Below are 21,539 nucleotides of genomic sequence, written 5' to 3' on the forward strand. Positions count from 1 at the left end.
CCTGCAGAGGGCACAGACCCTGGCTGCTGCCCAGCACGGTGTGCTGGCACTCACCTCTGCCGGAGCCTCGGCGCGTGGTGCTGCTCCTCGGAGCAAAGGGAAGCCACGCGGGGGGAGCAGCACGGCACGAGGAGCACAACCACCGTGTTCACAGAGTTTATTGTGAGCTCCAGAAGCACCGTGTGCCGCGGGCACGGAGTGAGCAGGGGGACTGTCCTCACAGCAAGCCTCCCGCCCCAGGTCCCGGCCGGAGCAGGGCCCGCTGCCCGCAGCACCCCGTGAGTGGTGCTTCCCTCGCAGGGGGCAGCTGCCTCGGAGCCCACCCAGGGCTGTGTGCGTGCAGGGGCAGGGGGAAGTGGTGGGGACGGCTCCCACCCCGGGGGGAAGCAGCTGCCTCCCCAGACGAGGGAGGAGACCAGACAGGAAACCACAAGCAAGGAGGCAGCTGCAGCGGGGGCCCGGCTCCTCACCCAGCAAGGACAGAGCCCCCGGGACTCCTCGGCCCCCACCCACCACAGGCAGCCCCCTCCCTCCACCCTGTCCCCCCGGGCTGGAGCTGGGAGCCCCCCGGCTGCGGGAGTGCCCGGTTCCACGGTGCAGGGAGCCCCGCGTGGACGGGGATGGGCTCTGCGGGGGTGGTGGGGGCAGCCGGGGCGCCGGGCGCTGCCTCCGCAGCTCCTAGTAGGGCTCGTTCTTAATGAAGCGGCTGAACATGGTGAAGGCAGCGAGCGGCCGGTCCGTGGGCACCATGTGCCCGGCTCCCTGCGGGGACAGGCGGCGGCAGGTCGGTGCACTGACCGCGGCACCGGTGCCTGGCACACCCGCCCGCGCCGCGGCCAGCAGCCCCGTCCCCGCCTCCCGCCGCAGCCCTACCTTGACGGTGAGGAAGGCGATGTTGGTGAACTCCTTCACGAAGCCCCCGATCTGGTTCTCGCCTCCTTCAGTGTAGAGCCAGGGCCGGCGAGCCACCTGCACCTGGGGCGGCGGCAGAGCCTCAGCGCCTGGCCCACGCTCTGCCGCAGCCGGCCCCGGGGCGCAGCCGGTGACCAGCGTGGCCAGGCCCAGCCCTGCCCATTTACCTTCTGGCACAGGGATTCCACAAACCACTCGTCCCCGAGGAAGTTGCAGGCCATGTCCACGTCCCCGTTGTACACCAGGATCCGGTATTTCTGCAGAGAAGGCGGGTGAGCGCTCCGCAGGGCGCCAGCCCCGGCCGTGCAGGAGGCCGGTTGGCCAGAGCCGGTCCCAGGGCCCGGGGGGTTCCCCCGCACGCACCGTGGCTCCGAGTAGCTTCAGGTACTGGTCGTTCATCTGCATGTACAGGCGCTTGTAGCTGCGGTTCACCTCGAAGCTGCGGAGGAGGCGCTGGCGTCACGCGGCTGCCGGCGCCCGCGCCGGTCCCTGCCCGCCCGCAGCCTGCTCACCTGCACACCTGCCACTCCGGGGCCTCGGGGGAGACGTGCAGAGCCTTCCTCACCTCCGCCGAGTTCAGGTACTTGCTGAGGGCCGAGGAGTTGGTGCAGGGCGGGTCCATCCGGACCTTGTTCCGCGCTACCGGCATCCGGAAGAGGTTCTGGGAGAGAGTCGGGAGAGTCCCTGCCGCAGCAGCGCCTGGTGCTGCCCCACGGAGCGGCCGCCCTCTGTCCCCTCCTGCCCCCAGGCAGCACTGTCGGCCGCGCAGAGGACGCTCAGCCTGGTGGCACGGGCGCCCTGGCTCACCTGCCGCCAGGAGAACCTCATCGGGATCTGGACGAAGGAGTTGCCCAGGTCGTGTGTGACGAGATAGTCACCCTCGTACCTGCAGCCGGAACGAGCGCAGGGACAGGCTGAAAGCTCTGGAGGAACAAGGGCTCCGGGCCCTCCCTGGGGGAGCCCCTGCCAGCAGCAGACACGGCCCACCCATCCCAGAGGGACCCTCTGCCAGCCAGGACCCCACACGCTGCCAACCAAAGCAAGCCAGAGCCCAGAGACCCGCCTCGCCTGGGGCCACTCTCACCTCACGCTCCCAGGGACGCCGCCGTCGCACGGGGCGTAGAGGTTGTAGATGTTGAGGCCGGAATCCTCTATGATCTGAATAGTCTCCTCCATCTGCAACGAGCCGCAAGAAGGGCTGGGGGCTCAGCAGGACGCTGGAGGGGCTGTGGGCCGGCCCAGCGCCGGGCGCGTGGGTGCTGCTCGCACCGCAGCGCGGGGCACACGCGGGGGCTCCGGCTCCCCTCACCTTGAGCGTGCAGTTCAGGTTGGAGTTGTCGTGGAAGTTGCACTTCCCTTGGGAGCAGCAGAAGGCCTGCAAGTCCCCCCACAGCCTGCGGGCAGAGACCAGGGGGTCGGACCGCGCTGCCCCGAGGGGCAACACCGACACGGAGCCGGCAGCCATGGCCACAGGCACACTGCGGGCTCCCTGCCCGGCGGGCACACAGCACCCAGCTCGACCCAGCGCCCTGCATGCCCCATGAACAAGCGTGCCCAGGACGAGGGGCCACCTCCCCAGCCCGGCTACTGGCCCAAGTCAGGCCAGGAGCGTCCCTTGGCCCGCACCCCACCGACCCGGCCAGCCCTGTCGCAGGCCGTGCCCCATCCCACTGGCACGGGGACGGCGCGTCCCGCGGCAGCGCTCCCCCTCCTCACTCGGTGCTGAGCAGGCCGTGGTAATAGGCGAAGTACACCAGGGAGTTGTCGTTGATCTCGTAGGAGGAGAGGCCGTTTCCCACGGCGATCCCCTGCCAGGCAAGAAGAAAACAACCCTGTTGTGTTCCAGCTCCCCGCAGGGCAGCACAGCGCCGCGGGCAGGAAGCAGATGCCGCGCTGTTTACTCCTCGGAGGGAACAGGAAGGGTCGGGGGCGCCGGAGAACGCTCCCCCGGTCCCACACGGCACGGACGGACACGTCCGCCAGCGGCCACTGCCAGCACCCCAGGAGGAGAGGAAAGGCTGCGGGGCCAGACCTGCCCTGCGCCCCGAAGGGGCCCCGCACGCCGGCTGCGCGGCCAGTCCCCACCCCGGTACCACCCCAGAGCCCCAGCGAGGCCGTCGGCTCCCGGCTCAGCCCAGGCCGGCGGCAGAGCTCGGCTGCTCACCTTCAGGTTGAGGCTGGGGTCCTGCATCACCCACTCCGCCAGCGTGGGGATGTAGACCCCCCCGTAGCTCTCCCCCGTGAGGAAGAGATCGTTCTTGGAGTACTCGGGGAAGAGCCGGAGAAACTCCTTCAGCGCCAGGTAGTTGTTGTGAGCAACCTGCGGGCGGGAGGAGAGGGGGGTGAGGCAGCAGGGCCGGGGCCGCAGCGCCCGGGCAGGGCGGGTGGGAGGCCGGGCGCTCCCAGCAGCGGGGTCACTCACCTCGGTGTCGTTCGTGGCGTACTTCTTGTCGTCGGAGTACGAGAAGCCGACGCCGGCGGGGGACTCCAGGTAGAGCACGTTGGCAATCTGTGGGGACAGCAGAGGAGCTGGAGACCAGGGGAGACGCCCCCGCCGCCCGGCTCGGCGAGGCAGAGGGCTGCCGGCCTCACCGGTGGCAGCCCCGCGGGTGCCCAGCCTGCCCCAGGGCTGCGCTGGGGGGGCACGTTCCTGCCCTGCCCGACAGCAGGTGTTGGGCAGGGGGGGCCTGCAGGGCTCGGCTCCGCGGGGAGGGCAGGAGGAGCTGGCTCGGGGCCACCCTCTCCCCGCAGCCACGGGGGGCTGTGGCACCTGTACCTTGTTCCAGGCGTACTCGTTGTACTTCAGCGTGACCCCGTCGGGCTGGATCTGGGGGAGCAGAGGGCAGTGACTCGTGGGCACAGCCGGGCTGGCCACAGCGGGACGGCTCGTGCCACACAGCCTGGTGGCCCTGGGCCACGGGACGGCTGCGACTACTGACCAGGAAGGGGCCGTGCTCCTTCAGGAAGCCCTCCATGGAGCTGCAGCCGGGGCCGCCGTTCAGCCACAGCACCAGGGGGCTGCTCTCGGGGCTGCTCTGGGCCTCCACGAACCTGCGGGCACACGGCGTCAGGGCCCGGTACCGGCCAGGCCCCCCCCGGCTGCTCGGGGCACGGCCCGGCGCGGCCCCACGTACCAGTAGTGCAGGCGCTGGCCCGGCCCGGCGCAGAGGCAGCCCGAGAAGTGGCGGAAGGCGGGCTGCTTGGCCAGCCCCGGCAGGAACGTCACCTCGTGGCCCGGGGGGGCGGCCCGGCCCGGCCCCAGCAGCAGCAGCAGCGCGCACAGCAGCACCGGCACCGGCCCCATCTGCGGGGCGGCGGGGGAGGTCGGGGCGCTGCCGGCGGGGAACGGCCGCGGCCCCGGTACCGCCCCGCGGCTGCCCCCGGCCGGGCCCGGCCCGGCCCGATCCCCTGCCCGTCCCGGACCCGCTCCCCTGGTCTGGTCCCTCCCGCTGCCCCGGTGCCTCCCCGGTCCTCCCCCTCTCCCCGCTCCGGTCCTCCTCGGGTCCCCCCCGCTCCGCTGACCCTGCTCCGGTCCCACCCGCCCCGCCCCAGTCACCCCCGGCCCCGCTGACCCCGCTCCGGTCCCCCCCGCCCCGCCCCGGTCACCCCCGGCCCCGCTGACCCCGCTCCGGTCCTCCCCGGGTTCTCCCCGCTCCGCTGAGCCGGCTCCGGTTCCCCCCGCTCCGGCCCCCCCGCCCCGCTGACCCCGATCCGGTCCGGCCCCCCCCGTCCCTCCCCTCCCCGGTCCGGCCCCGCTGACCCCGGCCGCTCCCGGCGCGGCTCCGGCGGGCGGCGGTGCCGGCGGGCACATGACACCGGCCCCTATGACCGCCGCTGTCACGGGAGCGGGGCGGGGCCTCGCGGCGGCCAATCACCGTCCCGGGGGCGGCCGGTCCGTGCCCGGTGCCGCGCGCGCACGTGCGAGCGGCCCCGCCCGCGGGGAAACCCCCAGCACCGGCGGGCGCGGACCGGGGGGGGCGGCACCCGGTGGGCATGATGGGTGCAGCCGGGCACCGCCGGTGACACCGGGTACAGCCGGGCACAGCTGGACACCACCAGGCACTGCCGGTGCCACCGGGCACTGCCGGGTACAGCCGGTACCACCGGGTACAACTGGGGCCACCAGGCTTTGCTGGGCACTGCCGGTGCCACTGGGTGCAGCTGGGTACAGGCAGGCACCACCGGGCACAGCCGGGCACTGACGGTGCCACCGGGCACAGCCGGGCACCACTGGGTACAACTGGGGCCACCAGGCTTTGCTGGGCACTGCTGGGCACCACCGGGCACCGCTGGGCACTGACGGGCATCACCGGGTACAGCCGGGCACCACAAAGCACCGCTGAGCTCTGCCGGGCACCACTGCCAGGCACTGCCAGGCATCACCAGGCACAGCCAGGCACACGGGCACAGGCGGGCAGCGCCAGGCGGGCACTGCGTGGAGGCCAGCGTGCCCGCAGAGGCCCGTGGGCCCGGCCATGCCCCAGCCGACACAGGGCCCCCTCCCGCCCTCCCCCGCGGCACCGCGGCCCCCCCGAGCCAGCCCGTCCCCGCGCGGGGCCGGCGCCGCCTCGCAGCAGCTGTGACGGGGGACGGTTAAAAATAGCGGCAGCGGCGATGGCCGCCCGGTGCCACCTCGCCGCGCGCTTCCACCGCGTCCACGGCGCCAACGTGCGCCTGGACGCCTCGCGCACGCGGGCCACGCGCGTGGAGAGCTTCGCCCACGGGCTCTGCTTCAGCCAGGAGCCGCTGGCGCCGGGGCAGGTCTTCCTGGTGGAGATCGAGGAGAAGGAGCCGGGCTGGTGCGGGCACCTGCGCGTGGGGCTGACGGCCCTCGACCCCCAGCGCCTGGAGGCGGTGCCCGAGTACTCGCTGCCGGACCTGGTCAACATGGGGGACACGTGGGTGTTCGCCATCACCCGGAGCCACAACCGCGTGGCGGCGGACGGGGAGGAGGCGGCGGCGCGGGGCCCCCCCGGGGAGCCCTTCCTGCGGATCGAGCGGGTGCGGATCCCCCGCGACACGCTGGTGGGGCGCAGCCGGCCCGGGCGCTACAGCCACATCCTGGACGGCCTCTACAAGACCAACGTGCTGCCCGCGACCGCCCGGCGCAGCCGCATCGGCGTGCTGTACGCCCCGCAGCCCGACGGCACCGCCGACATGCACATCGTCATCAACGGGGAGGACATGGGGCCGAGCGCCCGGCGCCTGCCCGCCGCCCGCCCGCTCTACGCCGTGGTCGACGTCTTTGCCTCCACCAAGAGCGTCCGGGTCGTCCCGGTGGAATACGGCTGTAGGTACCTGCCCCAGCACCGGGGCACATCCTGCGCGGGCCGGCAGCCGGGGGGGCTCCGGCGGGGTCACCCAACGCCGGCGCTCACGGGGGCTGGCGAGCCCCCGCCGTGCCCAGCCTCGCCCCGTGGGCACGGGGCAGCCCGGAGCCAAGCACCCTCCTGCCTCGGCACCAAAACATCCGGCTGCGCCCCGCTGCCCGCCCCGGCACACGTGCCGTGCCCCGCGCCTGCCGCGTGCCCCGGCCACGGGGGGCCCTGGGCAGACACCCCGTGATGCCATCGGAGATTGGGCAACGTCCGGCGGCCCTCGGTCGCTGGGGAGGGGTGGGAAGGCTGGTGTTGGTTGCTGGCTCTTGTGAGCAATCAGGCTAATAAGTGCTAATTAGCACCACACCAGACAACTCAGTATCTGTGGAGGATGAGGTGAGAGCCAGGAGGGGAGGTGACGCCCGGTGCAGCCGCCCCCGCCCGCTGGGAGCCACCCGGCCGGCCAGGCCCCCGCCCCAGCACCGTGCTGGGGCCACCGGCTGCAGGTGGCCACCGAGCCGCCACGGAGGGCTCGTCCCCAGCCGCTCGCAAGGGACTGGCACTGGCAGCACGTACCTCTGGGAGAGCTGCCCCCTCCCGCCGCGCCACGGCCGCGGGTCCCGGCGAGCTGGCACAGGCACCGCTGCAGAGGCGCAATCTGGCTCCTTCCCCTCCGCTCAGATTGCGGCAGCTCCTGTTTCTGCAACGCTCCCGCGGGGTTAAAGCTCAGTCTCGGTTCTCTTCCTGGCTGGTGAAGTGAAAACCAGAAGTGAGCAGCTGAGGCGTTGGCACACGCGATGCGGCGCGGGGGGCAGAGAGGCCAAGGGCGTCTGCTGCTCCTCACCCGGCACCGCGGCGGAGATAAGGGCTCCAGCCGGGCGAGAACAGCCCCAAGGCCGGCAGCCGGCCGGGCACGGCGTGGCTCTGTCTGGGTGGGCAGCACGGCCCCGGCCCGCGGGTGGGAGCAGACCAAGGGAGGGGGATGAAGGAGGGCACAGCGTGGGCATGTGAGACCCTGGGGAGCCGCTGCACAGCCCCCAGAGAAAACACCTGCCAACAGCCGCGGTAACGCAGGGCTTGGGCACGTCCCTGTGCTCCCAACCTTCCTCCGAGGAACGGGAAGAGCTTCACCGCCCGGGGCCCTCCAGCTGCAGCGCCTCAGGGCGCAGGACGATGCCCGCTGTGCCGCAGAGCAGGCTGAGACACGGTGTCTCCGGGCAGCCTTGGGGCCTGCCTCTGCGTCCCTCGGCCTTGCCGGTGGCTCGGCCAGCTCAGCCGCTTCTCTCCGCTCTCTTCCAGTCCCCTCCCTGCAGACCCTCTGCCGCCTCGTCATCCAGAAGCACATCACCCACCGCCTGGCCATCGACGGCCTGGACCTGCCCCCGCCGCTCCGGAGCTTCTGCGACGAGTGAGGCCCCGAGGACGCTGCCCCGGGCCGCCCCCCGCGCCCACAGCCCCACCAGTGATGGCCGGCGGGCTGCCTGGGCAGGACCTGTGCCCCCAGCTGCCCCCTCCGCCTCCTGGGGCCCATCGGCGTGCGGCCCCCTCGCCCCTGGGATGCCTCCGTGCACGGGCAGGAGGGTGGCGCGGGGCAGAGCCAGCAATAAACGCTTCCAGCCAGCGAGCGAGTGTGCTGCGGGGAGCGGGGGCTGCTGCCATCAGGGCTGCCAGTGGAGCCGGGCTGGCTGGGGTGGGCACCGCAGGAGCCACAGAGCCAAGAGACCCGGCCCCCAGGTGGGTTCAGCACCCCATGGCACGAGGCCTCGGCATGAGCCCGGTGCCGGGCTGGTCCTCACCGTGGCAAGGCCAGCACTGGCAGCTCTGGGGCTGGCGTGCTGCCCGGCTCCCGTCTCAGGAGGAAGCCCCGGCTTTGGGTTTTCCCGTCCCCAGCCAAGGGGACTCTCTTCCCCTTCCACATCAGGGCATTTCGTGTGGCTGCAGGGGGGTTGGGGGAGCTGCCTTCCAGCACGGGGGGAAGGGTCCCGTCCAAGCGGGGCTCGGGGGCTGCGACCCCCCCGCGCCTCAGCAGCCACTCGCGGGAGCAGTTTTCCCCAGTGAGGCACAAGGCCGGGCCCGTGCACCCCGCCAGGCTCGGAGCCGAGCTGGGTGGCCCGGGTGGAGCACGGGAGGGCTCGGCCCCACACACGCAGAGGGCAAATTACAGCTGGGCGCTGGTCCCGGCCGGGCAGTTTCGCTCTTGGGAAAGATGTTTACCCCGAGAGCGGGGTGAGGTATTTCCCGTGCTCCCAGCAGGGAGGGGGACGGGGCGGACGCCAGAGGGAATCCCGCAGCGCCCACGAGCCGCGCTGGCGGCGGCCGTTGCTCAGGCACATGCCTGTGGCCACGGAGCCGGTCACGGTGACCTGGCGCAGGGCCCAGCTCTCCACCTCACCCTGCGCTCCCCGGCTCCAGGAGCTGGCACTGGACCCTCATCCTGTGGCTGGCGGGGACGGCAGCCGGCGTTGCCGCAGTGCCGGTGCTGGGCTGGAGGGAGGCAGGGCCGGGGCTGTGCAGAGCAAGGGGCAGGGGGAAGAGCCCTCCAAAAATCGGAGGGGTGCCCACAGGCACGGGAAGGGAGATGGCCAGGCAGAGCCTGCCCGGCCTCCCCTCCGGCACAGCCGAGGGGTGGGACCAGCAGCTCTAAGTTTCCAGAGATGTGCTTTAGGAAACACGACGCTATATTTAGTGCGAGGGATTTGTCAGGATCGGATAATGTTACAGAACCCTCGACCAGGAGGAAATCCCCGACCACGCAGCAGCCCCGCTCCTGCGCCGGGCTGACTCCAGAGACCAAAGCGCTAACGAAGGGGCGCGAAAACACCGATGGCGACTGAACCACAGCGATGAGCGAGGCCCCCGGCACCCCCCTGCCACATCCCACAGCACACAACCAGCCATGTCCCCACACGAGGGGCTTTGGAGCTGCTCTCACCTGCGCAGGGGACAGGGAGCTCACCCACCGGAGAGCAGCGCCTGCGGCTCGTTTGCTCTTCTCGGTGTTTGTCCTGCACCACCCCACGCGTTTAGAGCCTTTGCTCTCCGCCTCCCCGCAGCTGTGTTTGCGCTGCCGTGACCCCCGCACCCTCCCGGCGCAGGAGGGAGGGCGGGTTCCCCTTTCTGAGGAATCGAGAGCAGCTGCCGCAACCAGATAAACAACTTCCCCGCTCCGGAGCGCAGGCCACGCTGCTGGCAGCGGAGATTGCCACCCCCTGGCCTGCTGCCTCCCGATACACGGGCTCACCCCCCAGGCCGGGGGCACCCCAGTGAGATAAGACCACCAGGAAGCCCCATCCAAAGCCCTGCCTGATCCCACGGGCCGAGCGAGCACCACCGCCCCGTCCTGCCGGCGCAGAGGCAGACGCAGCTCCTGAGCCGTACGGGGCCGATTTATTGCCTTTGTTGCACAACGCGCCGCAGCGGCATGCTGGAAGGACCTGCAGGTGCTGGCCACGGATTAAATAATTCTGTCACATGTTATTATACCATCACCTCCCACGCTGCACCACCCACGGCTGGCTCCCAGCCACGGCTCGTTAGCCAGGTCAGCGGCTGGTTACCCATTCCTGCGCCACCCAGAGCTCCCAATCCGGTTCCTCGGCTGCCCCGTGCAGGAGGCGACTCGGCAGATAAAGGACCCAAACTGCCCCTTCCACGCGGAGCCCCGAGGGAGTGACGGGCTGAGGGGAACAAAGGCGGAAACCAGGACACCGGTGGAGGGACCAACAGGCCTCCCGCACATCTGCTGCCCCCGAGGGCCCGCAGACGGAGCGCCCAGCTCGGCTCCCGCTTGGTGCTAGAGCTTCACCTCGGCACAGGGCCCGACCCAGCTGTCAGCCAGCTCCCGGAGGGTCCTGTACCTGCGCTCAAACTCGTCCCCGCTGCAGCGGGTGAGAAGCTGGCACGACCAGGGATTTATCCAAAGATGTGTTCCAGGAGCCCTTCAGGACCTGCAAGAGGCCATCAGCACTCTCTCGCCCGGCCTGGTGGGCATCACATCCCTGCTGAGCATCTCCAGCTGCGAGGTCCTCCTGTCCGAATCCAGCACGGCCAGGACATGCCGGCAGGGCAGCTGGAAGACCTGGTTGAAGTGGCAAGTGCAGCTGCTCAGGCCTTTCAGGTCCACCCTGTGCAGGTCCATCCTCCAGGACCTGCACACTGACAGCGTCCTCCCCAGCACCCATCAGCTGCACGGGCACAGCCTGGCAGCAGGCTCCGTGCAGGTATCGCTCAGAGACTGCTTGATGTGTTCTTCAGTCCTTCGGTTCATCTCCTCGCTGTCACCCCCCGGGTTTTCTGTGGCCTCCACTTTAGCCGCAGGAGACGAAGGATCTAATGAGGACTGAGGGCTCGGGGGCTCGCTCTGGAGGAGGGGAGCCCGGGCGGTTTCAGGCTGATGCTGAAGAGCTGCGGGAAGCCAAGGAGCTGCCGGTGGGCTCTGGAGAACCATCACAGGACTCTCGGCAGCCATGAGAGAGGCTGCACCAGCCACTGCTGCTGGTGAGCTGCTGCCGCGGCGGGGGAAGCCTGGACGGGGCCCTGAGACGGCTCACCCCACAGGCCAGAGGGGCGAGAGGTGGGCCCGGGGCAGGCCGGCCATCAGGCCGGGGAGCGGGGCACGTCGCGGCTTCGGGAGGGCTCCCAGAAACACACAGCGCTGGGCTGAGGGGGTGACGCCGCTCTGCCGGAGAGCCCAGCGCTGAAAACCTGGCTCAGCCCCCGGTGACCGGCTCCAGGCCCCTAAAGCGGTCACCGCTCTCGCGGGGCCACGCGGCCGCCCGCGCCCAGCTCGGAGGCCACCCGGGAGCCGCGTCCCGGGGCCGGCGGGGGCTGCGCCATCACCAGCCCTGCCCGGGCCCGGAGCGATCGGCCGCGGCCTCCGCTACCGGGGGACATATCCCGGCGTGCCCCGCACCACCGCGGGGGAGTGCATCCCAGCATGCCCCGCGCCTTTCCGGGGGAGTGCATCCCGGCATGCCCCGCTCCCTGCCAGGGACGCCACCAATCACGGCGGGGGACACCATGACGTCAGGCAGCGCTCGGGGCCCCCTGCCGGCCGGGGGCGCCCCCAGCCGGTACCGGCCGGGCGCCGTCCATCGCTGCGGGGCGGCGGCGGCGGGACTGGGGGGCTCGGGCGCTGCCCGGAGCAGCCGCCGCGCTGTGCACAGGGCCGGGGGCTCCCCTCTGCCATCGCACGGTTGCCCCGTCACGCGGAGCACTCGAGGACACCGCCTCCTGCCCGGCCGCCTCCCCCGGCCGCCAGTATTAAACCAGCTGGGGCACCGCCCACGCCCGGGACATGGCCAATCAGAGGCATGCTCTCCGGATTGGCAGGAGGCGAGCGAATCAGCCCAGCGCTTTCTGCCACACCCGTGTGACTGACGGCTCGGTGGCCCAATCGGCTAGCGGTGCGCCGCGCCGTGGGTGGGCCGCACTTCCCGCTCGGCCGCGCGCCCGCCGGATGTGGGCGCTGCCAGCGGCGCCGGCTCCGGGTCGCTGAGGCGATGGCGGCGCCGGAGGGCAGCGGGGGCGCGGGGCCGGGGCGGCCGGCGCCCGGGGACCTGCGGAGCGTGCTGATCACGAGCGTGCTGAACCTGGAGCGCCTGGAGCTCGACCTCTTCAGGTGCGCGGGGGCGCCGGGCCGCCGGGGCCGGGCCGCCCTCCCGCCGCCGCCGCCCTCACCGCCGCCTTCTCCCCCGCAGGGGCCGGCACCACTGGGTGCCCGCCACGCAGCGCCTCTTCGGCGGGCAGATCGTGGGGCAGGCCCTGGTGGCGGCCGCCCGCGCCGTTACCCGCGACGAACAGGTCCACTCGCTGCACTGCTACTTCGTGCGGGCAGGTGGGCCGGGGGCCGGGGCTGAGGCGGGTGGCTGTGGGGGATGGAGGGTGCGGGGGGTCGGGGAGGCCGGGGCTGGGGCCCACCGGGGTGAGCAGGTGCCGCCATCCCGGCTCCATCACGGCAGACAGCGGGCGAAGGTGGCACTGCCAGCTCCGGGTGCAGCGGGCTCAGCCTGCCCGGCCCCGGTGCTCAGCCGCCGTCGGTCAGGTCCCCTCCGTGGTGCTGGTGGCCCAACAGCGGAACGTCCCTGTTCTGTGCCAGGGGACCCCAAGGTGCCGGTGCTGTACCAGGTGGAGCGCACCCGTACAGGGAAGAGCTTCTCTGTCCGCTCCGTGAAGGCCATCCAGCACGGACAGCCGATCTTCACCTGCCAGGCCTCCTTCCAGCTCTCCCAGGGGAGCCCAGTGCAGCACCAGTTCACCATGCCGGCCGTGCCGCCCCCCGAGGAGCTGCTGACGCAAGAGGAGCTCATCCAGAAGTTCCTGCAGTGAGTGGGGCGGAAGGGGCACACCGGGGAGGCCCTTCTCTGCGTTGGGGGCTGAGGGAGGCGCAGGGGCAAAAGCAGGCAGGAGAGGATTGGGGCAACTGCCTGAGGAGTTCCCAAATACACCTGGGAGGGGAGCAGAGACGCCGGACAGGGCAGGAGCCGTGACCCTCCTGCCTTTCTGTGCGGCCCCGGGTCCCTGGGCTGGAGCTGCTGCCAGCACGACGTGCCCCTGGCTTGCCTGGCATTACCCTCACTTCTCCGTGTCGGTCTACAGGAGCCCTAACCTGGCGGAGAGGTACAGAAAGCATCTCACCAAGATTCAAGCCAGAGATGTGCCCATTGATATCAAGCCTGTGAACCCTCCAGATGTGTTCTGCTTGGAGCCGCAGGAGCCAAAGCAGCTGTTCTGGATGCGAGCACGAGGCTACATAGGTGGGTCCCGCCGGGAGGGCGGTGCAGGCGGCTGGCCCTCGGGGAGGCCGAGCTCCGGGGCTCTGCCTGGCGCCGCGGGCCCAGGCTTGTCCCACGGCCACCCCTGGCAGCGCCGGTCACTTCACAGGAGAGACTGACATGAAGGTGCACTGCTGCGTGGCCGCCTACATGTCCGACTACGCCTTCCTGGGCACGGCCCTGCTGCCGCACCGGCGGTACCACATCAAGTTCATGGTGTCCCTCGACCATTCCATGTGGTTCCACGCGCCCTTCCGAGCAGACCACTGGATGCTGTACGAGTGCGAGAGCCCCTGGGCTGGTGAGTCCTCGCTGCGTTCCCCAGGGGCCTGTGCGGCAAAGGCCGGCCCTGCCCGTCCCGGGGGGCGGTGGGCTGCGGTCTGACGGGCGCTCTTGGCAGGCGAGAGCCGGGGACTGGTGCAGGGCCGGCTGTGGCGCCGGGACGGGGTCCTGGCTGTCACCTGCGCGCAGGAAGGAGTCATCCGGGTGGAGCAAACGCCAAACCAGAGCAAGCTTTAGCCGAGGAAGTTCTGCAGCAGCGGTTCTACCAGACCCCTGTGGGCTGGGGCTCCGGCACGCCCTGGACCAGACCAGATGTGGGCCAGGCGGGAGCCTGGGCAGCAGCAGGACGGAGCCTCGCGGGAGACCGGGCTGGAGGCAGCACGGCGGGGACGGGACCCAGGGCCTCTGCGGTGACCGGCTGTCAGCTGCGCACACGTAACCGCGCCCTACCACCGGCCTCCCTTCCCCTGCCCTAAATAAAGCCGTTGGGTGAAAGCTGGGCTGCTGCCCCGGGAATTTGTCCCCTTGGCCCGTGACGGTCCTCGCCCAAGGGAGCCTCTCCGGGCAGGGGGAGGGCGGGCAGCGCCGGGGGCACTGGGGGCTGGTGCTGCCCCCGCAGCGGCTGGGTCGTGGGCAGGGAAGTGCTACTGCGGCAGACGTGGCGTCCCCTCCTCGCTCCTGCCCTCCTGGTGCCCCGGCGCGGCGGGTGCTGCCTCTGCTCGGCCCCGCTCCCCTCCGAGGGGCCCAGCCCCTGGGGGCCAGCGACAAGGCAGCTCCCACCTCGGGGTGGGGGGCTCAAGGCTTCCCACTGCGGTGCCCTGGGGGAGTGCGGCTGGACAGACTCGGCAGGCGCCTGCTCTTCCTACCGAGACTTTATTAAAGTCCTTTTTATTGTATTATATAAGTTTTACGGGAAGTTCCTGGCAAAAGCCCCAGCCCCTGCCGGAAGCCCTCCCGTTCCCTCATGCCGTGCCAGCGTGTCCCAGCTCAAGTCCCGTCCGCTCTGGAAGCCCCGCGGCGGGGGAGCCAGCTCCTGGCAGTGCCGGGGCGGGGGCCGAGCGCCCGGACCAGCCCCACAGAGCGCGTTCCAGAGGCAGCTCCCAGGCACAGCCGCTGCCTCCCTGCCCCAGCCCACCCTGGCATTGCCCACGCTGCTCCCAGCCGCCCCGGGCACAAACCCCCCCGCGGACCCCTGCCCTCTGCCCGCGTCAGCGCGGCGCTCACTCCAGAGGCTCCTTGATGAGACACTCCTTCAGGGTGGGCTGCGGCTGCAGGGGCGGCCCGGCCTCCCGCAGGTCCCGCAGCCGGGCTTCCGAGCGCCGCTTGTCCTTGCCCACCTTCCAGGCCAGGTGGACGTGGGCCTGCAGGAAGGGCCCCAGCAGCGGGTGGCTGCCCTGCGCCTCCAGCAGCTGCAGCGCCTGCTCGCAGCAGCCGTGCGCCTCGCCCAGCTCGTCCAGCTCCTGGTGGCACACGGCCAGCCCGGCCAGCGTCAGGAGGAAGTGGCCGGAGCCGCAGACCCCCAGCCGGTCCTGCAGCCGGTAGGCGTTGGCCCAGGTGGCCAGGGCCTCGCGGTACATGCCGGTGCAGGTCAGGCGCTGCGCGGCCCGCAGGTCCTGCAGGAAGAAGAACTCGAGGAACTCGGGGGAGCGGCGGATCTCGGCGATGGAGTGCAGGTGGGAGAGGAACTGCTCGAAGGCCCGGCTCCGCTTGGCGATGGTCTCGGCGGTGAAGTTCCGGCGCAGCCTCTTCCTGGGGAAGGCGACGCCGGCCATGTCGCAGCCGAAGCGGCAGCGCAGGCGACGGTTCAGCCGCTCAAAGTCCGAGTAGCGCCGGGCGATGGCGGCGGGGGCCTTGTCGAACCGGCCGGAGCGGATCAGGTAGATGGTGTAGAGCTGCCGGGGGAGCCGGGTGTCAGGGGGAGGCTGCGGGCACGGTGGTCCCGCAGGGCCGGGCAGAGCCGGGCACGCCGAGGGGCTGCGGGGGGGTTTGCCCAGGCAGGAGGGAGCAGGCTGGGCTGCCGTGGCCCCTGTCAGCGATAGTTACCTGAGGCTCATCTGAGCCGTCAGCACCGTCCCGGCAGCACGGGGAAAGACAGAGAGAAATAAGCGCCAGCCCCGGGGGACCCCAGCCCCGGCGGGGAGCGGGACCCGCGCCCACCCCCGCGCCCACCCCGCGCCCACCCCGCCCCGCCGCGCTCACTCACCACGTACTTGGAGGAGCGCTCGCTGACCACGCTGGCGCTGGTCACCTCGAAGAGCAGCCGCTGCGGGGCCAGGCTGCCCCGCGACCTCCTCCACAGCTCCTGCAGCTGCCGGGTCAGCAGGCTGCTGCCGGGGCGCTCCGCCACCGGGCCCCACTCTGCGCCGGGAGAGGGGCGTCAGCCCGCCGGCCACGGGGACGGGGCCCCCCAGCGCCCCGACGTCGCCAGGCCACCGGTCCCCACCACCGCCTGGGTCCCCCCGGGAGCGCCCAGCACCTGCCTCCGGCCTCTGCACCCGCGGCCGCCCCGCTCGGCTGCGGCGGCTCCCCCGGCTCCTCTCCGGCACCGTCCCCCTCCTCCTCCTCCTCCTCCTCCTCCTCCTCATGGCTGGTGAAGCTCAGGGTGCCGCTGAGGCGCGTCGACAGCCCCTCCGTGTCGTCCTCCAGCTCCGAGCTCTCCGGGCAGTCCTCGGCCTCGGCGCCGCCATGTGCCCGCTCCGCCCGGCCGCCCTCGCCCGCCAGCGCGTGCCGCAGCCGGTGCAGGATGCGGGCGGCCATCGCGGCGGCCCGGGGGGGTCAGGCCCGGGGGGGGGTCAGGCCCGGGCGCCCCAACGCGGCGGGATGGGATGGGGCTGGGACACCCCCCCTGCAGCCCCGGGCCCCCCTCGCCCCCGCCCGGGGCAGCCTGGTCCCGCTGCGGGCGGTGCCGTGCCGGGCCGTGCCGGGCCGAGCCGGGCGGTGCCGAGCGATGGCCGCTCCGCCGCGGCTCGTCCCGGGATCCTCCCTGCGCGGCTCCGCCTCCGCCGGGAACCCGGATCGCGGCGGCGGGGCCGGCCCGGCCGGGATCGGCACGGCCGGGATCGCCCGGATCGGGGCAGCTGTGCCCGGCGCTGTGCGCAGCCCCGGCCCGATCTCCCCCCCCCCGGGCACCGCTCCTGGTGTCCCCTGCCCGGGCTGCCCCGGCAGGGCCCCGCGTCGCCCCCCGGAGACTCCGGAGCCCAGCGCCTGGCACTGCGGGGTCCCGGGGTCCTGGTACCCCCGTACTCCCCTACCCCGGTACCCCCCCCCGGACCCCCGCCCCCGCTGTGCCGCAGCCCCCGCGGGCCGCCCCTGGCACCCCCGGCGCTCCCCGGCCTTATTTAGCCCCGCGCCCGCTCCCTCCTCGCCGCTTTCTTGGGAACGTCTATTAATACCGAGGAACTGGCCCAGCTGCTGCCATCGCTCTGCCCACGCTCGCCCGCTGCGCCCCGCTCCAGCACCCCGCTCCAGCACCCCACACCCTGCTCCAGCACCCCACACCTCACTCCAGCACCCCACACCCTGCTCCAGCACCTCACACCTCACTCCAGCACCTCACACCTCACTCCAGCACCCCACACCCTGCTCCAGCACCTCACACCTCACTCCAGCACCTCACACCTCACTCCAGCACCCCACACCCTGCTCCAGCACCCCACACCTCACTCCAGCACCCCACACCTCACTCCAGCACCTCACTCCAGCACCCTGCGCCCTGCCCGGCTCAGACAGGGACCCCTGCACTCCCCTGGGCGCAGGTGGATCCAGGGGGCCTTCTGCACCCAGTGCCTGGGGGCCCCGAAGCCTCCCCATCCCCTCCCCGCCCGGCTGCTGGGCAGGGTGGGTCCCACGGGGTCTGGGCTGGTGCTGTCCCCAGCTCCCACCCGGGGAATGGGGGGTCCCAGCAAAACCAGGAGCCAGGGAAGCTCCTGGATGTCCCCAGTGCTGGGACCTTGCGGGACAGGGTGCTGTCAGCCTGACCCCACTGCAGCCCCGAGCCCCCGTGTGACCCCCTCGGAGCACCGCGGGGCACAGGCCACTTGGCCAGCGTGTCCCCAAAGCCACTGGCCCTGGCCAGGCCCTGGCAAAGGAGGCTGGCGTGGGCTGCGGGGTGCAAGGGCAGAGCCTTCGAGGAGGCACCCGGGCACATGTCCCACTCTCCTGGCAGCATGGAAAGATGGGAGCTGGGTGCCAACGGTGCCAGGGACGCCGTACCGCGGGGGGGGGTGCGTGCTCCACACCCCCTCAGGGGCTTCACGCCCCCGGCCCTGCCAGGGACCCCTTCCTTGTCTGGGGCGGGTGCTGCAACGGACCCCGAGCAGAAAACGGGGGCAAAGGGAGGGGGCAGGAGGTGGGGGCGAGGCTGGAGCCCCCGGGGGGTTGCGGGGGGGTGCGGGGGGATGCTGCAGGGTTTGGCAGGGGAGCGGACGGTGGTCCGTGCCCACGGTGCTGGGGCAGACAGGCTGGCACGGGGGGAGCCCTGGCCCCCTTGTTTGGGTGCCGCTGGGGGCCCTGGGGCTATTTCTGAGCCCTCCTTGCTGAGCCGCCCTGGGCGCGGGGTGCTGCGGGGGGTAGAGCCACCCCCCTGCCAAGGCTCCGGTGTCCCTCCCCGCAGGGCTTGAATTTCTATCCCGGCTTCGGACCCACGGTTAATCCCCAGCTCTTGGCCAATGACCCTTTGGCTAAATTAGGTAAAATGCGCCCGTCGCCAATGAGCGGGGCCGGATTTCCACCGGGGAGCTGATAGGCTGCCGGGCGGCCGGGGGCACGGCGGGGACCCTACAAATTGGGGTGCCAGGAGCACCAGGGAGCTTCTGGGGAGTTCTGCTGCGGGAGGTGGTGACTCCCTAGGGGAGGGAAGCAGCAGAGATGACTTCAATGGTAAGAGCCCCCCCGCTGCCGCGTGCCACGTGCGGTAACGCTGCTGCTGTGTGCCGGGGTGAGACCCGGCAGGGCGGGAGGCTCCGGGCACCGCACGCACCGGGGGGATCCGGGCTGCCGAGGTGCCTCTGCGGGTGGCAACGGGGAGATGGTCCCTGGGGCCGGGCTGACCGCGGCGGGCGAGGGCAGGGAGGTGTCGGGGCGGTGCGGGGTCCCCGTGGGACGTGACCGTGCGGCTGCCCGAGGGGTGCGGGCGCCCGGGGACGCTGGATCAGCCCCGTGTGGAGCTCGGGGCTGCGCGGAGGCGGCGGTGGCCGGGGGCGGCTGAAAGCCGAGCGCTGGGTCATGCGACACGGCCTCGCTGCGGCCCCGCAGCCGGCCCGCGCCTCCGGGGGAAACTCGATCGGGCGACAGGTGCCCGGGGCTGCGGCCGCGCTGCGCCCTATAAGGGGAGCTGAGGAGGTGCCCAAAATAGCACCGCGTGCCTGGGATGCCAAGGCTGCACCCGGGACCGCGGCCCCTGCGCCGTGGAGACGCCGTGGCTGGCGGGGCCCGGGCAGGCGGCTCCCGCAGCCCCCCGCCCTCGGCACCGGAGCCGCGGGGATGGCCGGGGGCCGCGGTGACCCCGCTCCCTCGCCTTGCAGACGGACCAGCAGGCCGAAGCCCGCGCCTTCCTCAGCGAGGAGATGATTGCGGGTGAGCGGGGGGAGAGGGGCCCACCCGGCTGGGGCACGGGGCCAGGCTCTGTCCCGCTGCCACGGCCCCGCGCCCCCCGCCCTGACCCCCTTCCCCGCAGAGTTCAAGGCCGCCTTCGACATGTTTGATGCGGATGGCGGCGGGGACATCAGCACCAAGGAGCTGGGGACGGTGATGAGGATGCTGGGCCAGAACCCCACCAAGGAGGAGCTGGACGCCATCATCGAGGAGGTGGACGAGGACGGTGAGTGGCCCTCGGCGGCGGGCGGTGGGCGGCGGGGGGGCAGCCTGACCCGCGCTCAGCTCCCTGCCCGCAGGCAGCGGCACCATCGACTTCGAGGAGTTCCTGGTGATGATGGTGCGCCAGATGAAGGAGGACGCCAAGGGCAAGTCCGAGGAGGAGCTGGCCAACTGCTTCCGCATCTTCGACCGGTGAGTGGGGGGCGACGCCGGCCCGCTCCTGCCCGCGGGGGCAAGCGGGGCCACATCCTGCCCTCACCCTCCGGCAGGAACGCGGACGGGTTCATCGACATCGAGGAGCTGGGCGAGATCCTGAGGGCCACCGGGGAGCACGTCACGGAGGAGGACATAGAGGACCTGATGAAGGACTCGGACAAGAACAACGACGGCCGCATCGACTTCGACGGTGAGCAACGGCCCCGGCCCTCGCCCGCGCCTGTCCCGGCTGAGCGCCAGTGCCGTGCCCCGGGCAGGGCCGTGGGCTGAGGGTGCCGCTGTCTTGCAGAGTTCCTGAAGATGATGGAGGGCGTGCAGTAAGGGACCAGACATTCCTCGGGCCGGCTGCTGCGCCCAGCCCTGCTCCACCGCCGCCCGGGGAGCAGCAGCTCCGCAGCGCCCAGCCCCGGCCGCCCGCACCGGCTGGGACCCTGCCCCACGCCGGGGCCCCGGTCTCACCGTGCCGGCGGTGGCCGAGCTTCTCCTCCGGTCTGTCGCACGCGCTTTCGGTCTGAGCCTCAATAAAAGGCGAAAGGCTTGAGCTGTCCGTGTGGGACCTCGCCGGGTCTGTGTGGGGAGGGGGCTGCAGCCCCGTGCCCCCTGCGCCGCTCCCCAGGGAGGGGGACGTGTCCGGGTGGGCGCCCCGCACCCCACGCCGCTGGGGCTCACCCCATGGGGCCGTGCCGGCGTGGAGCGGGGCCGCAGTTCCCACGGGCTGCTGGGCAGGCGCCAGCGCTGAGCTCAGACTTTCCGTGCAGAGCGGCCGGTTCACACGCCAGCAGGCGAGGGGGCACGGCCCCGGCCCCGGGGGGTCCCAGCGGGCAGCGGAGCTCCGGGAGGGAGCCGGGGGGCCGCTCCTGCCTGCTCCGGGGCAGGGGTGTGGGACCACAGGGGACCTGGGGGGCCACCGCTGCCTGCCCAGCACCGGGACCCCCGTGTCCTGCCAGGAAGGGCACAAGGGACCTGGCTATAAGGTGGGGGGCAGCAGCAGCCCCCTCCATGCCGGGACAGTCCGTGCCAGCCCACCGCACATCGCTGCTCCCCGGGGACCCGCTCGTCCCCGAGCTCTCACAGCGGCTCCGCAGCCTCTCGGGCCGGGGAGGAGCGCGGCGGGGGGATGAGGGGGGCCCGCTCCCCGGGCCGGGGCGGGTGGGGGCCAGGGAGCGCCCAGGAGATGTGGGGACAGCAGGACTAGCACTGTGCAGCTAGTGGGACGTGGGGACACGGCTCGGAACCCACCGCATCCCTGCGGCGAGGGGCAGCTGAGCCACCCCCAGCGCCAGGGGTGATGGCACCGGGGAGAGGGGAGGCACGGCCGGCCCGGGGGGCAGCGGGGCCGTGCGCGGCTGCCCAGGCCGCCCTCTGCAAGGCCACGGCCCGGCACCGGCTGCTGGTGCTGCAGCTCGGGGGCAGCGCCGACGGCCCGCGGCTGCGGGAGGAGCGGCGCGGGAGCAGCGCGGAGGCTCGCGAGCTCAGCGCCGGTGAGGAGGGGGCTGCTGCCCCGGTGCCCCCCGCACCCGCCCTGGGGCCGCCCCGCTCAGCGTCCCCCGTCCCGCAGGGCTGCGGCGGGCGCTGCTGGCGGGGCTGCGGCGGGCACCGGCGAGCCCCGAGGAGCGGCGGGAGCTGGAGCGGCTCTGGGTGCTCACCCTGTCCGCGCTGGAGCTCTTCCTGCAGGACCTGCGCCGGGCCCAGCGCCTCTGCCAGCTCTTCCCCGCGCAGGGCGGCGGCGCGGCCCCGCTGCGCACCGGGCTGGGGGGCCGGGGGCCGCCCCGCCGCAAGGGCGGCCGCCGAGGGGGGGGCCCTGTGCAGCCCCCGGCCGCCCCCCGCCTGGAGGAGGAGATCGAGCAGGTGATGGCCACGCTGGCGGAGATGGAGAGCGGGGCCAACGTCCCGCTGTGGACGGTGGAGGCCACGCAGCCAGCGGGGACGGGCAGCACCGCAGCCCCTGGGCACTACTGCAGGGTGCTCTGACCGGGGTGGGGGGGCAGGAGAGGGGGCGGCAGGGCTGGCACCTCCCTTGCACGCTCAGGCGTCATGGAGCAGCCAGGGCCCTACACACCCCTGCGGTCCTCGTCCCCCTGCCCGGGCCAGTGATGCTGGGGGCTGCCCCCCCCTGCAGAGGGAACGGGGCCAGCTCCGGGCACCCCGGGTGTTAATAAAGCCCCTGTCACCCCGTGGGGGTCACTGTCCCTCCCTTGCTGCCCACGCTTGCAGAGGGGCCGGG

General features: G+C 72.4%; 7 protein-coding genes across 13 annotated transcripts; 4 read left to right on the forward strand and 3 right to left on the reverse strand.

Moving 5' to 3' along the window:
* Positions 1-142: 142 nt before the first annotated feature.
* Positions 143-6,891, reverse strand: CTSA (cathepsin A). 4 transcript variants are annotated; one of them, XM_068416135.1, is made up of 15 exons: positions 6,807-6,891; positions 4,047-4,216; positions 3,852-3,963; positions 3,689-3,739; positions 3,335-3,421; positions 3,077-3,232; positions 2,629-2,720; positions 2,222-2,306; positions 1,997-2,088; positions 1,720-1,798; positions 1,425-1,573; positions 1,276-1,351; positions 1,080-1,169; positions 874-975; positions 143-762 (listed from the first exon to the last, which is right to left on the reverse strand). In XM_068416135.1, the coding sequence occupies exons 2-15, from the start codon at positions 4,214-4,216 to the stop codon at positions 679-681; spliced, it is 1,425 nt and encodes a 474-aa protein (XP_068272236.1). In that variant the 5' UTR covers positions 6,807-6,891; the 3' UTR covers positions 143-678. The 4 variants fall into 4 exon arrangements, with proteins under 4 accessions (XP_068272236.1, XP_068272234.1, XP_068272235.1 ...); XM_068416133.1 differs by lacking the exon at positions 6,807-6,891 and adding an exon at positions 4,673-4,747; XM_068416134.1 differs by lacking the exon at positions 6,807-6,891 and adding an exon at positions 4,535-4,618.
* NEURL2 (neuralized E3 ubiquitin protein ligase 2) lies at positions 5,500-7,854 on the forward strand. Its single transcript, XM_068416137.1, has 2 exons — positions 5,500-6,202; positions 7,530-7,854. The coding sequence occupies exons 1-2, from the start codon at positions 5,527-5,529 to the stop codon at positions 7,640-7,642; spliced, it is 789 nt and encodes a 262-aa protein (XP_068272238.1). The 5' UTR covers positions 5,500-5,526; the 3' UTR covers positions 7,643-7,854.
* Positions 7,855-9,598: 1,744 nt separating this feature from the next.
* Positions 9,599-11,128, reverse strand: LOC137672128 (zinc finger SWIM domain-containing protein 1-like). Its single transcript, XM_068416138.1, is given in 5 exon segments — positions 9,599-10,129; positions 10,131-10,236; positions 10,239-10,359; positions 10,361-10,422; positions 10,425-11,128. Coding segments are annotated over 5 exon segments (669 nt in total). The 5' UTR covers positions 10,699-11,128; the 3' UTR covers positions 9,599-10,023.
* A 584-nt stretch (positions 11,129-11,712) lies between these two features.
* ACOT8 (acyl-CoA thioesterase 8) lies at positions 11,713-13,780 on the forward strand. Its single transcript, XM_068416269.1, has 6 exons — positions 11,713-11,850; positions 11,930-12,066; positions 12,328-12,553; positions 12,828-12,985; positions 13,113-13,304; positions 13,404-13,780. The coding sequence occupies exons 1-6, from the start codon at positions 11,732-11,734 to the stop codon at positions 13,520-13,522; spliced, it is 951 nt and encodes a 316-aa protein (XP_068272370.1). The 5' UTR covers positions 11,713-11,731; the 3' UTR covers positions 13,523-13,780.
* Positions 13,781-14,142: 362 nt separating this feature from the next.
* Positions 14,143-16,608, reverse strand: SNX21 (sorting nexin family member 21). 4 transcript variants are annotated; one of them, XM_068416265.1, is made up of 4 exons: positions 15,762-16,608; positions 15,489-15,643; positions 15,329-15,339; positions 14,143-15,177 (listed from the first exon to the last, which is right to left on the reverse strand). In XM_068416265.1, exons 1-4 carry the CDS (start codon positions 16,040-16,042, stop codon positions 14,506-14,508), a joined length of 1,119 nt encoding a protein of 372 aa, XP_068272366.1. In that variant the 5' UTR covers positions 16,043-16,608; the 3' UTR covers positions 14,143-14,505. The 4 variants fall into 4 exon arrangements, with proteins under 4 accessions (XP_068272366.1, XP_068272368.1, XP_068272367.1 ...); XM_068416267.1 differs by lacking the exon at positions 15,329-15,339 and having other exon boundaries at positions 15,496-15,643; XM_068416266.1 differs by lacking the exon at positions 15,329-15,339 and having other exon boundaries at positions 15,766-16,603.
* A 1,447-nt stretch (positions 16,609-18,055) lies between these two features.
* TNNC2 (troponin C2, fast skeletal type) lies at positions 18,056-19,856 on the forward strand. Its single transcript, XM_068416144.1, has 6 exons — positions 18,056-18,163; positions 18,808-18,859; positions 18,960-19,103; positions 19,177-19,291; positions 19,369-19,505; positions 19,605-19,856. The coding sequence occupies exons 1-6, from the start codon at positions 18,152-18,154 to the stop codon at positions 19,634-19,636; spliced, it is 492 nt and encodes a 163-aa protein (XP_068272245.1). The 5' UTR covers positions 18,056-18,151; the 3' UTR covers positions 19,637-19,856.
* A 747-nt stretch (positions 19,857-20,603) lies between these two features.
* LOC137672319 (regulator of G-protein signaling 9-binding protein-like) lies at positions 20,604-21,286 on the forward strand. The gene is made up of 2 exons (XM_068416467.1): positions 20,604-20,796; positions 20,874-21,286. The coding sequence occupies exons 1-2, from the start codon at positions 20,604-20,606 to the stop codon at positions 21,284-21,286; spliced, it is 606 nt and encodes a 201-aa protein (XP_068272568.1).
* Positions 21,287-21,539: the final 253 nt, after the last annotated feature.

The sequence above is a fragment of the Nyctibius grandis genome, chromosome 19, assembly GCF_013368605.1.
Source record: "Nyctibius grandis isolate bNycGra1 chromosome 19, bNycGra1.pri, whole genome shotgun sequence".
In the NCBI taxonomy this organism is placed as follows: domain Eukaryota; kingdom Metazoa; phylum Chordata; class Aves; order Nyctibiiformes; family Nyctibiidae; genus Nyctibius; species Nyctibius grandis.